We start from the raw sequence: 13,860 nt of genomic DNA on the forward strand, positions 1-13,860 counted from the left end.
GCAGCTAGTGGTAACAAGGAATTTGTACAATATAACAAATTTGCACATTTGTTTTCTCCTTATTGTTTTCTAGAAAACACTATATCTCTCTAGGAAGAAAAGGGTCTGGAGGGCACTTTTTTTGTCTTAAACCTTGTGAATTCACATGGGACTCACCTCGGCATGGAACCCATCAGACGTTACAAGTTGAGTGACAGTCATTTCATTGGCAGTCAGAGTCCCTGTCTTATCAGAACAGATGACATTGCAGCAACCTGGCACGAGAAAACATCAGAGTTTATAGGAAAAAGCAGTCGTCACCACCAACTCGCAGGCTTATGACCTACCCACGTTGACTTAACATGGCATCAAAGCATCATCAAAGCAATCCAGTTTATAAGAATTCAACCAATTGGAATCTCTCACCTAAAGTCTCCACAATTGGTAACTTCTTCACAATGACCTGCTTCTTGGCCATCCGCAGTACTCCCAGGACCAGCGTAACCATGACAACGATGGGCAGACCCTCTGGAATGGCGGCCACAGCCAGGCTGGATCAAAAGGCCACATAGGTCACCTTTAATATGCACTTAAGAATGATTTGAATTCCAACTGGGACTGGCAACACTTTTATCTGGTGAAGCTTTGTCCCCAAAGTCCCTGTTTTATTTTCTGCTCCCCATTCCATGATACACATGCCTCCCTCTTCAACATCCATTGCTCTGAGCTCTCCCCTTGCAAAACCCTACTCTTGGGAAGGGACCTGATCTCTCAGACATCCACACTTTAGTGTGAATTAGTCTGGCAGTTGCTTTGCCTCTTTAAGTGTATTTGCATTTAAATTGCTCTCATTTATTAGAGAGAAACATCTCTGGGCCCTAGGAAAGAAATTTCCAGAATCAGGCAATAAAGTATGAAGTAAAATTTTTTGGTTCAAAGGGTCCTCCCTTGAATTACACTTTTCATTGGTCTAATGGTTTAGACACTTCTGGTAAGAAAGCCAGACGAGGAAATTAAAATGGAAGTAAAGTGACACAGCTATGCCTTTGCCTATTGTAGCAGATCTGTTTTAGGGTATCCGCTCACTTCTTTATTATTCCACCAACTCTCCCTGTGCTGTGTGACTTCGCTCTCCCATAGCCACAGTTGACTGGATTAAAGGAGAACATGTGATTCAAGCTGAACCAATGAGCTTCTCTTTTTCAGGAACCAGAGCTGGGATTGAGCACACATATCCCTTTCCTGTGGACGGTATGTCAATATGTGATAGGCTGGTAAGAAGGGACTCTTTCTGCCTCAATTTGGCTCCAGAACATTGGGGCTGACTGCTCCCGCATTCCACATTCCTGAGCAGGCCTGGCTGAGGGCTGGTTTATGACTTTCCGCTAACCTCGGGCTGCTGGGTTGGGGTGAGGGGGGACAGGCGCCTGGGATGAGCTCATGAGAGGGTGTTTTTGTGCAGGGCTGCACAGTGAGCATCACCATGCCAAACCCCACCATGGTTCACTCTCTGCACTAGAACATCCAGCAGAGTTCTGCAGGCACTCAGTCAATATTTGCTGAATGAGTGAACCTATGGCAGGTGTCTAGACCTGTGCTGGCCCAGCGCATAGTGAGTGTTCCACATGGGTTGATTAATAACCAGAAAGCCTGGCTGAGGATGTCCATTCAATTGAATTTCATCCAATCTAAGACACTGATGCTTGTGAGGGGCACCATTATCTTGTGTACCACTAAGAAAGAAAAAAATACTGCCAATTAATCAATGGTACGTTATCAGGTCACTTATAAGAAGTCTGACTTCAAAGAAGTTACAGTGTAAAAAAGGATGTGCATGTAAGAATCAAAGAAATGCAGTGCATGAATGATGGCCTTTCGCCCAGAGACAATGGAGCATTCAGGGATGGTTAGTTATATAAGCCACGATTACTGAATTTCGTCAAGGGACTGTGCCCAGTTTCTATGGTGATGGCAAGAAGGCTTCCTTGGTTTTATGGCACAGGCTGACAAGACCAGCTAAGCAAACATTTGCGAAGGGTTGTGAGGGGGAATTTCCCATGTGGTGTGGAAAGGGCGTTTTGGCATGTACCCGGAACTTTCATAATAAAAAACGAATCCACAAACTAATAAAGATTAGACTAGACCAGGAAAAGCAAGTATACCTTGGATCATCTTGTATTACTCAAGGCATGAAAATTAGGATAAAGTGTTTAAAGAATAATTCTTATTTATTTTGGAGAATCTCTTCCTCACTGGCGTTCCTGCCACTTCTATGTTCTAATTCGGTGGTTCTGAGGGACTAATTCTGCTAAAAACTGAAAACTACATTCTTCTCAGTCACAAGTTTACCAAGGATCAAGTGGGAGATGAGACAAAAGGAAACATTAGACAAGAAATTAGGAATAACCTTGAGGAGGTGGGGTGGAAATGGACATGGGAGCCTTTTTAATTTACCTGGAACTAATGGGACTTCCCATGGTTTATAAGATGGGAATGAAACATTATTATTTCGGGGAAGTTCTTAAGCATTATGGCATCTGAGCACTCAGGCTTCTCTGTCTTTCTGCCACCATCCCTGCCTCTGAAGGCTTAGTCACCTGAGCACCCTTTTCAGGGGTTCACCCTTTTTATCTGGTCCTGCCTCTGAAGGCTTAGTCACCTGAGCACCCTTTTCAGGGGTTCAACCTTTTTCTCCGATCCTGCCTCTTGCCGGCACCACGACTAGGCCAGTTTCTAGTCGAAGTCTCACGGCTCAGAACCGGCTTCCTGAGCCGGCAGCATCAGCACCCCTGGGAGCTTGTTAGGAATACACCATCTCGGGCCCCACCCAGAACCACTGAGTCTGGTCACCAGCAACCTGTGTTGCACGAGCTCTCACAGGGATCTGGGCGTTCTCAGGCTAAAGTCTGAGACCCCTGCTCTGCAGTGGTCCACTCCCCAGGACGCCCTGCCCTGCCTCAAACTCCGCATTCCACAGCGCAGCCAGCTGCCCCTCCCCGCTGCCTCCTCCTCCCTCTCATCTGTAACAAGCTGCGGTTCGTGCTGACTGGTATCCTTACAAGAAGAGGAGAAGAGACACAGAGATGAATACAGAAATAGACACGCGTAAAACAGGACATGTGATGACAGAGGTAGATTTGAGTGATGTGTTTACAAGTCAAGAAACACCAAGGATTGCTGGCAACACCGGAAGCTAGGATTAGAGGCCTAGAACAGATTCTCCCCCAGAGCCTTTGGAGAGAGCGCTGCCTTGCCCACACCTTGATCTCTAACACGGTGTACTGCACATGAGAAGGAATTCAGTGAAAATAATACAATTAGATCACGTGGTCTGTATTACAATACTAACACAGAAGGGTAAATGGCCATTGAAAGCTCTGTGAACATGGTTTTTATTTTTTTTTATACCTCTCACGGCACCTAGCTTAGGATATGAAGTCAGGAAATCTCAATCCACATGAGATCATTACTTCGAACATTCAGAACACCTTGGGCTCCGTTGTCTAGAGCTTAGCAAGCCCCTTCTCATGGCCACTAGCAGAATGCAATGATGAGCCTGGCATGAAATCCAGCAATGGTCTTATTTTCATAGTTCCAAAGAGTTTGTGGGGAGGGGAAAGCTCAAACCCTGGTATTAATCCATTTATTTTTAGACTATTTAAAGTGAAAAGCTAAAGATAATTAAGTGTTAATGCAGCTTTTCTTTTTATACTGAGAATTATCTGTTAAAGATATTGTTTCATTTTAAAGGGAGGAGGTGGACTTTATTTTTTTGGCTTGGAATTAGTCTCAGTGGGGAGTTTACTGAATGTCTGTCATTTGTATTTTTCTTTTGAGATTTTTGTCACATATGTCTTATGTATTGTCACTGCACAGTATTATTTAAACCGACTCCCCTTTTTTCTCTTAAGTATTTTTTTTCATGCTCCCAGGATTTTGGCATTAACTTTTGTTAAGTACACAGAAAGGCAAAGTGTCTAAAACCAAACAGACTTTCCCAATTTCCATTCATTCAAAAAACAGTTCCTGAACCACTTTTGTAACAGGACACACACCTTTCTGCATGCTGAGTTTGCTGGCCTGCCCCTCGATTAATGCATATGGTGAAATGCGATTAAAAAAAACAGGGCATTTGAGACGAATGAAAATAAATAAATTAAAAAAAAAAAAAAAAGATGGTTACAGATGAAGTAGAAGGAATCATAATACCGAAGAACAAACTGCTAAAACTTTCTAGAGTGGAAACAAATAAACAAACAAACAAACAAACAGGGCATTGGGAGTTGTTAAAGACCTGCATTTGAATTCTATATTACTGCTAATTGACGGATAATGGTCCTACCATCAGCTATGTGGCCTTGGTGACATGTCCTTTGTCCTCTCCTACAGCCTCCTTCATAAAACAAGGACCTAGACTGAGCTCCAAAGGAATAATAGGAACGTGCACTGTGTGCTCCATACTGTTGTAGGCAGGATGAGTCAGCATGATCAAGAACATGCTAACTCATCTCATCCTCACCATAATCCCAGGAGGGGCTATGTCATCATTCCCATTTTACGGAGGAGAAAACTGAGGCACAGAAAGGTCACAGAGCTAGCGAGTGGTAACCAGAATTTAACCCTAAGCCGGCTGACTCTGGAATCCATACTCTAAGTCAGAAAGATCCAAACCCACGAGTAAAAGAGTGATGGGAACAGGAACTCCAAATCGTATGCTTTCATTTGCTCTGCAAACTTTCTCTGGGCACTCCCACCTGTCAGACGATGTGCTGTTGGGAGACTGCGGCTTTGGGGTGAGGAGGATGCATCTTTCCCACACCATTCCTGCTCCCCAATCTCCCCGCCTTGTGTTGCTGCCCTGATGAGTTGGGGGAAAGCACAGCAGCCTTACCTGACCCCAATCGTGAACATGCTGAGAAGGTGCTTCCCTTGAAGCCAGCCAGTGAGCATGATTACGCCTGGGGAAGAGACCAGAAACAAGTTTGTGCACACACACATACATTCTCCCACACTGGAAGGCATGAAGGCATTTCAAAATAATTTCCTTAAAGAGCCTACAGGAATATAGACACAAGGCAATGATTAATAACCTCAAGGACTTATAACCATTCTTTTTAAAGGAAGATACCTTCATACCTACAAAAAAGAATGGTTTTACTTTTTCAGGAAAGCATCAAGCCAGATCAAGTAAAGAAAGAAACAACCAGTTTGTTTTCGGCTGTCTGTAAACATTTTCAGATTATTCCAAAAGTTCCCATGTGCTGTGTCTCCAGGACTCCCCCCGAGGTGTCTGATGTGGCAGATGACAGCTGCTCCCATGATGGACAGATGGGCCACTGTTTCTTAAATATTTTATCTCACCATGCTCATGATTAAATACATTCCCTTTTCCATTTCTTTTCCTTCGTCAATCATTTACCCAGTGTTTGCTAAACACCAGGCACTGTGCTAGGCTCAGGGCACACGGAAAAAGTCAGAAGTGGACTCTCAAGGCAGAGAAGTGGCACAAGCCACTCTGGAACCCGTGAAAGTTCACGAGATGTTCTGGCAATGGGGAAAAGTGGACTCGGTTTGCTCAGCTGTAAAGTAGACATAATGACCATGCCTTCCTTAAGGAGTCGTTTCAGGATTTAAGATGTGACACCCAAGTGCATAGCACGGCTCCTGGTCCACAGAAAATGCCCAGTTATTAACTGCTGTTGCCATTGTTATGGGAAGTGGGAAGGTGAGTGGAGTTGTTTTTGACACACCTTGGAGGATTTGCTAAAGATTGTCAGCTTTCTTTCTCAAGAACAAGGAGCCAGGGCAAGTTATACGCTGAGTAGTAGTGTTGCGGGAGGGGACAGTGTGTCACAAGCTCTGACTCATTAGGGTTTTTTTTTTCCCACACTATAATTAGCTACATCACTCAGTAGTCAAATGAAATCTTAGTGGGAACCCAAATGAACCCAGATGCAAAAGATTTAAGGGAGGAAATTCTGTTAGAAATTAGGGGTAGGGCGGTGAGTCTGGAGCCCCAACAACTAAGACTCACCCTCACCCTGCCACGTCCTCCAGACCTTGCTGCAGAAGGCTGCAACTTGCTCATAAGAGCTCACACAAGTAGATTTGTGCACATCTCTAAAACCCAAGTTTGGTAATTTCACATTGGTAACTTGAAATTGACAATGCTGAGAGTATTTATACCACAAATATTGGCAAACGCAACTTGTTCCTGGAAAGTCATTGTTAAACTTTTATCAGCACACCACAGCTTCCCTGCATCTTCCACTCAGGTCCTTATGGATCCATGGAACCCAGTTGGAAAACTCCCACTCTTTTAAAACAGTCCTTGAAATATTTATTATAAAGTAAGAGGTCTGAGTGATATTGTGGCCTGGCCGTGAACACACGAATTTAACTAAGTTCTAATTTAACTGAGGAATAATGGCTTATACAAGGTAATGACCTTGTAGGACTCCTGACTTGGAACTTATCTTTTTTATAAACAAATTTCACCTTGTGGAAAGGGCTGTTCACACTATCTATTTGACAGTGCCTTAAAGCATATCTACTTGATTGTTCTTGGGGCAACTGGGGTAGGAATAGCAATACTCATTACAGTCTCCTTCTGGTCACCCCAATCGTCAGAGGACATGTCGGAAAACTTTGTTTATAACAGGCCAGATGGTAAACTTTGTTTATAACAGGCTGGATGGTAAACTCAACTTGGCCACCTTAGCGTGAATACAGCCATAGATAATATGCGAATGGGCGTGGCTGTGTTCCAGTTAAACGTTATTTATGAACACTGAAACGTGCGTTTGAATTGAAACTTGACTTTTATATACTTACCATGTTATGAAATACTATTCTTTTTTTTTTCCCCCAGTCATTTAAAAATGTAAAAATTCTTTGCTTGTGGGCCATACAAAAATAGGTAGTGAACCCAATTTGGCCTGGGAGTCAGATTCTAATCCCTGCTTTAGAATTCATTAAAGGCCTCTGGGCATTCTAGTCTGTCCTGACGCCTGATCAAAATGCAATTCCAAGGATGGCAAATGAATGGTGATTCACAGCCACTTTCCCATCCTGTGTTCATGACAGACACCACTAATCCATCACAGTCCTTTGTGCCACCATGCCTAAGCATGGCCTCAAAATCCTCTCACAGCACAGGCCCCACTAGCTGTGATGAGACTTGACAGGTTAAGATAAAACTCATTTTCCATCACTACTCTAGGACAAAGTAGGGTACAGAGGAGAGAAGAGGGCATAGAGCTACTTAAAAACAGAAAATCTAGTGATTCAGCAAACTCTGAGCCATAAATCCAAAGCTGAAATTTGGAAAGGAGACTAGACATTAGAATGTTGGGAAAGGGAGGCCAGGGAGGAGAAAGCGAGGTCTGTCCTCAGCACAACAGAATTGAGAGCCCTGACTCCAGCACGCAAGCTCAACCACTTTGCTAAATTTATCACCTCCTACAAGCTGTAAAGGAGTGGGAGATACCTTCTATGCCTTTGAACTAACCCTTTCTTCTTCCTGAAATGCCCAATCCCCAATTTTTTCACTTGGCAAACGCATCCTGCAAGACCCAGTTTGGCATCACCTCTTCCTTGGAGCCTTCTCAACTCTCCCACACAAGATTAACCGCTTTTTTTCACATGACATATTTTTTCGGGTGTCTCTCCCCTATTTGTCTGAGGCCTTTCAGAGGGCAGAAGCTGTGTCTTACTCATCTTGGTGGCCTCAGAACCTATCACAGGGCATAGTGTGTCACAAAACACTCACTTAATGAATTCATGCATCTGGGTGGCCAAAGACACAACAATGCTGTTAGGAGGGACAGTGGTTTCTACCGAGAACTTTCTCTGGCTCCACAGTTTTAGCCAGACTCACTAGGATTTCCTCTTGTCACTGCTTGTGCTTTGGGCAGTGGTTTTAGTTTGCTACTTTATTAACCTAATAACTCAACAAATGCTTAGAATCTACTATGGGCCAGGCTGGTCCTGAGGCTAGAAATGAAGGACACAGAATCAAATCCAGAGCTGGAGGCAGCAGGAAGAAGCAGGTGAAGAGACCAAGGCAGCCCCACAAGAATGTTCAGGTGTAAGACTTGAATTTAGGTCTACAGCAGCATCGCATTGATGCTGTTTTTGGTGTGTTTCCAAAGACCATGAGGCACAAGCCCAGATACGGCCTGCTTAGTGGCATAGAAATTTGGCTGGGCACATCGCTAAACTACATTTCCCAATCTCCCTTGCAGTTAGGTAGGCCATGTATCTCCATTCTGGCCAATTGAGGATAAGCAAAAGTGATGACTTCACTTCCTGGTCCATGCTTAAAAACTTCCCAAACAAGCCTCAGTGTTCTCTCTTTCTCTATCTATTGGCTGAATGGAATTATGACCAGCTTCCAAGGATGGAGAGGAAAGAACAGCAATAATACAGTAGGAGCCTGGACCCCTGAGTCAGTGTTTGGAGGTGAGCTATCCAGGAAAGCCACTCGACCAAGAACATGGCCAGAAACTGTGATGTGCACAAGAAATAAACCTTAAGCATGTTAAGCCTTTATTATGCTAGTGCTGCTTGTTACAGCAGTTAGCCTGTTCTGACTAATACAGAAATCTTTCCTTGTTGTCAGAGTGTCCAATCTCAACCCCCAGTCTTTACCCAGGCGAGCAGCAAGGTATTTGGGAAATGTCTGTGGCTGCTCAGGACAACTCTCCCTAATCCCCAGGACGAATGCAGGAACTGTTTTACTCACCAATGATGCAGAACGAAAAAAGTGTCAGTTGTTTCCCCAGATTGTCCATGCTTTTTTGTAGAGGAGTTTTAGGCGTCTGAAAGGATGACAACAGTGGATTTGTTAGATAAGATCCCAGTAGCATCCCACAGCTTCTGCCTGGCTCTTTTATATCTTGAGCTGAGTGACAATTATACAGGGTACACATATTTAAAAATTCATCGACCTTTTCATGTAAGATCATTGCATGCTGTTGTCTGTAAGGTATAGCTTAACAAAGATCCTAATACATGTCTTAACATAAAAATAAAATTTTAAAAAGTATACTCGCATTAACCATATTCTCCTCATTCCTAAGGAGCATCATTAGCCAAGAATAATCTCAAACCCCAGCTTATAAGAAAACCAAAGCCCCCACTGGCCCTTACCTCTTCAGCCTGCATCATCTTAAACACTTCTCCAAACTGAGACCTTTCCCCTGTTCCGATCACAACTCCCTATGTTCAGGAGAGAGAAGTGTGAGATCTGAGTCTGGAAGCCTGCTGGTGAAGGAGGTCAAGGCCCCCAGGGAATCCCAGGGCTTACCTGCCCCTTCCCGTATTGCACCAAAGTCCCCATGAAGACGATGTTTCTCAGGGTGGTGATGTCACCTTCGCCTATCAATGGGATGTCTGTCTTACTGCATGGCTCAGCTTCTCCCGTGAAACTGGACTCATCCACCAGGAGGTCTGTGACCTAGGGGACCAAAGGGAAAAGACAATGGAATCTGCCCTCTCACCCTATAAACTGGTTTTAAAAGCACAGAGTGGTATCTAGTTCCTTAATGTCAACTGCCAATAGACAACAAACAAGGAACACATCGAAATCAGGGAACAAGTATCAGAATGTGACCTCAGATGCCTTGAGAACCAGAAAAGCTTTGAATGTGCAGCCCCTCTAGAAAAACATAAAAGTCTCATACCTTCTTTTAATATTATTTAAAATTTTAATGTTTAAAAAAATTAGGTAATAAAAAAATTAAATATACCTTTCAAAAGCATCTGTGTCTTTCTCCTGACATTCCACATACTGCTTACCTTGGAGATGCCCCTGTAATCTGTGTGTGTGAACATCACTGAATCAGGTTATTCAGTGACAAGCTAAGGTTATATTAACACCAGAAACATGGACACAGATACACATACACATGCATCAGAAAAAGAGGGGGAGGTGCTAACATTTCTAGAATACCTATTATGTGCCACGCCCTGTGCCGAGCATGTGACAAAGCTTATCTCCTAATCTTCATGCCTTCCATTAAAGATGCTATTATTTTCTTTATTTTATATTTGGGGAAACTGAGGCACAGAGAGTAACTTGCTCAAGGTTATACAGCTACATAGTGGCTGAGTAGAGGTTTGAACCAAGGCTCTGGTTCCAAAAGGCTCTGGTTGCACTCTTAAGCATCTTCCAAACTGACCACACACCAAATTGACCAGTCAAGAGGTGAGTCTCCTGTGGCCAGAACTATAACAGATACTGTTGAGGACATCAGGGGTCTAAGCTGGGCCCTCTCCTTCAGGACCTTGTTATCTGAACACCATCTTCCTATAAACTCATAAGAGAACTGATAGTCCTTTCTCAAATAGAAGCCTGGGAGTTCTCTATGATTTCAAAATTTTTAAATTCAATAATAAACATTTAAAAATATGTCCACTGAGACTGGGGTAACTGCTGGTCAAAATGACAGAGTAGATAAATGCTGTGCTTGCCCCATCCCACAACCATCTCAAAATTATAAACTAAACTACAGAACAATCTTCACTGAGAATTTCCTGAAGTCTAGCTGAACAGAAATCCTATAACTAAAGTCATACAGAAGAAGCCACCTCAAGACTGGTAGGATGTGGAATGGGCCAGTACCACACCCACATGTGGTGGTTAAAAATTGAGGGGAAAATCTTGGCTGTAGGAGTTGCCCCTGAGGAGCAAGGGGTACCAACCCCACACCAGACTCCCTGTCCCAGGGTTCCAGGGCTGGAAAGAGGAGTCCTTATAACTTCTGGCTATGAAAACCAATGGACACTGTGCCTGAGTGAAACAGAAGGCAGCCAGAGTCCTATGCATTTCTTGTAAAGGGCCCAAGCATGGACTTACTTGCTGACAGACTCATTCACTTGAGCTCCAGCACTGAAGCAGCAGCTCGAAAGGTACCAGGGACCTTTCTCCCAGATAGAAGTACAGGCAGAAGTCACTGTTCCTTTGTTGAGCCCTCCTACCACCCAGCCTGAACGCACAAGTGAGTGCCATATCTGAGTCTCCAAAAACCTAGCCAATATCATTCACCCTGCTCTCATGATTCTGAGACCCCACTCCCCCGCAACTTGTGGGCTCACCCAAGCCACTTCCAGTGTCTTTTCCATACAAACAGCTTGTCTTGGCTCATGCTGCAGATTTTCTAAACTCTCTCAAAGGTTCACAAACCCCAAACAAGCAGCATCTGGCTTTGGTATGCCCCATACCTCTTGCTAAGCAGCCCCAAGCCCAGCACTAGTGGCAGCTGGCCATGGTTCAAGCCTTAGCCTATCTCCCAGGCACCTCTAGCCCACCATAAGTCTGCAGGTCACTTTGTAGCTTATACCAAGTGACTCCAGTAAGGGTACAGGCAGCAGAACTTGGCCTACACCAGAGCCCCTCCCAAGAGCCAACACACCAGGTGACCACACCAGAGCACCACCCAAACACCTGCATAAATGACATATCCAAAAGGCAGACTCAGCAGGCACCAGAAGCACACCAAAGAAAATCTTGCTCTTTAGTGTCAGCCCCTGCACAAGAGCTCTTCCACTGTAGTCATGGCCAGTACTCACAACCACTTGGCCTAAGGGTCATTCCCTCCCACTGATGTGCCAACAGCTCAACTACAACAGGAAGGCACACACAAGCCACATAAGGGACATGCCTGAAGCACCTGGCTCAGGTGACCAGGAAGACTATGTCTCTGGGCCCCAAAGGACACCTACTACATAAGGCCACTCTACCAAGATGAGGAGACAAGGTAGCTCTACCTACTACATAGAAACAGACAAAGGGAGGGAGCCAAAATGGGAGACAAAGTAACATATCCCAAATGAAAGATCAGAACAAAGCTTCAGAGAAAGAACTAAACAAAATGGAGACAAGCAATCTATAAGATTCAGAGTTCAAAACACTAGTTATAAGGATTCTCAATGATTTCAGTGAGAATGTCAACAAAGAGATAGGAAACATAAAAATAGAGCTAGAAAACAAAAAAGAACCAGTCAGAAATGAAGAATACAATATCTGAGATGAACAGTACAACGGTGCGTTTAGATGAAACAGAGGATCATATTAGCAATTTGGAAGATAAGGTAGCAGAAAACTCCCAATCAGAACAGCAAAAAGAAAAAAAGCAAAAAAAAAAAAAAATGAGGATAGTTTAAGGGACCCCAGGGACAATCATATCATAGGGGTACCAGAAAGAGAAGAGAGAGAGCAAGAAATAATGATGAAAGACTTTCTTAACCTGCAGAAGGAAATAGACATACAAGCCTAGGAAGCACAAAGAATCCAAAATGAGATAAACTGAAACAGGCCCACACCAAGACACATCATAATTAAAACACCAAAGGTTAAAGACAATCTTAAAAGCAGCAAGAGAAAAGCAATTAGTTACCTACAAGGGCACTCCCATAAGGCTGTCAGCTGATTTCTCAACAGAAGCTTTGCAGGCCAGAAGGGACTGGCATGAAATAGTCAGTGATGAAAAGCAAAAATCTACAACCAAGATTACTCTACCCAGGAAAGCTATCATTTATCATTATCATTTATTATTATCATTTATTATTATCATATTCAAAGGACAGATAAAGAGCTTCTGAGATAAGAAAAAGCTAAAGGAGTTCATCAACACCAAATCAGTACTAGAAGAAATGTTAGAGGGACTTTTTTTAAGAATATGAAGAAGGAAAAAGATAAAAAATATGAATAATAAAATGGCAACAACTACGTATCTATCGACAATTACGATTACTTTAAATGTAAATGAATTAAATGCTCCAATCAAAAGACGTAGGGTGGCTGAATGGATAAGCAAACAAGATCTCTACATATGCTGCCTACAAGAGACTCACTTCAGATCTAAAGACACACAGACTGAAAACAATAGAATGGGAAAAGATATTTAACAAAAATGAAAACAACAGCAAAAAAGCTGGGGGAGCATTACTTATACCAGACAAAATAGATTTTAAAACAAAGGCTATAACAAAAGACAAAGAAGGACCCAGTAATCTCACTTCTGGGTATTTATCCAAAGAAACCCAAAACACTACTTTGAAGGGACTTGTGCATCTATATGTTCGTTGCAGCGTTATTTATAATAGCCAAGATATGGAGGTGACCTAAGTGTCCATCGATAAATGAACCCCAATCTAATCATGAAAAAAAAAAATTTTAGACAAATCGCAGTTGTGGGACATTCTACAAAACACCTGACCAGCACTTCTCAAATCTGTCAAAGTCATCAAAAATGAAAAAGGTCTGAGAAACTGTCACAGCCAAGAGGTGCCTAGGGAGACATGATGATCAAATGTAATATGGGATTCTGGGATAGAAGGACAGTAGGGAAAAACTACAGTAATGTGAAAAAAGTGTGAACCTTATATATATTTATATTTAAACATATGTCATAATTAATATATTACGTTAAAGAATCTGTTAATTCGTAATGTAACAACCATATTGATGATTAGCAATAATTATTATTGATAATACTAATGAATCATTATTGGTTCATTAATTGTAACACTGTACCATACTAATATATGACCTTAACTACAGAAGAAACCAGTTGTGGGATATATGGGAATCTTCTATACTATTGTCTTAATTTTTCTGTAAATCTAAAACTGTTCTAAAACTAAGTTGATTTTTCTTAAAATGAGGAAAGGAAGAGAGAGAAGAGACAAGGGTGACCCCCGCTCAAGAAAGCTAGCCAGAGAAGCAGGAGGAATGGGTGGAAAGGGGAGTTGGGAAGAGAAGAGGGTGCAGGCGGGTGAGGTGGGTGTGGATTTGGACATATTAAATTGGAGATGGGCTATCTGTCCATCCATCTCCAACTACAGGCCAGGCATTCTTCTGGGCATCGGGAATCT

At 42.9% G+C, this 13,860-nt stretch overlaps 1 protein-coding gene across 1 annotated transcript in view; it reads right to left on the minus strand.

The window, feature by feature from the left end:
* ATP2C2 (ATPase secretory pathway Ca2+ transporting 2) overlaps positions 1-13,860 on the minus strand; it is a 71,836-nt gene that overhangs the window by 16,335 nt on the left and 41,641 nt on the right. Inside the window, exons 8-13 of the mRNA XM_011370294.1 lie at positions 9,290-9,439; positions 9,133-9,201; positions 8,726-8,801; positions 4,871-4,937; positions 406-530; positions 157-254 (exon numbers count right to left, since the gene is read on the minus strand). Coding sequence (XP_011368596.1) covers positions 157-254; positions 406-530; positions 4,871-4,937; positions 8,726-8,801; positions 9,133-9,201; positions 9,290-9,439 — 585 coding nt within the window. The remainder of the gene's footprint in view (positions 1-156; positions 255-405; positions 531-4,870; positions 4,938-8,725; positions 8,802-9,132; positions 9,202-9,289; positions 9,440-13,860) is intronic.

This window comes from Pteropus vampyrus, unplaced genomic scaffold (genome assembly GCF_000151845.1).
Source record: "Pteropus vampyrus isolate Shadow unplaced genomic scaffold, Pvam_2.0 Scaffold166, whole genome shotgun sequence".
NCBI classification, from domain to species: Eukaryota; Metazoa; Chordata; class Mammalia; order Chiroptera; family Pteropodidae; genus Pteropus; species Pteropus vampyrus.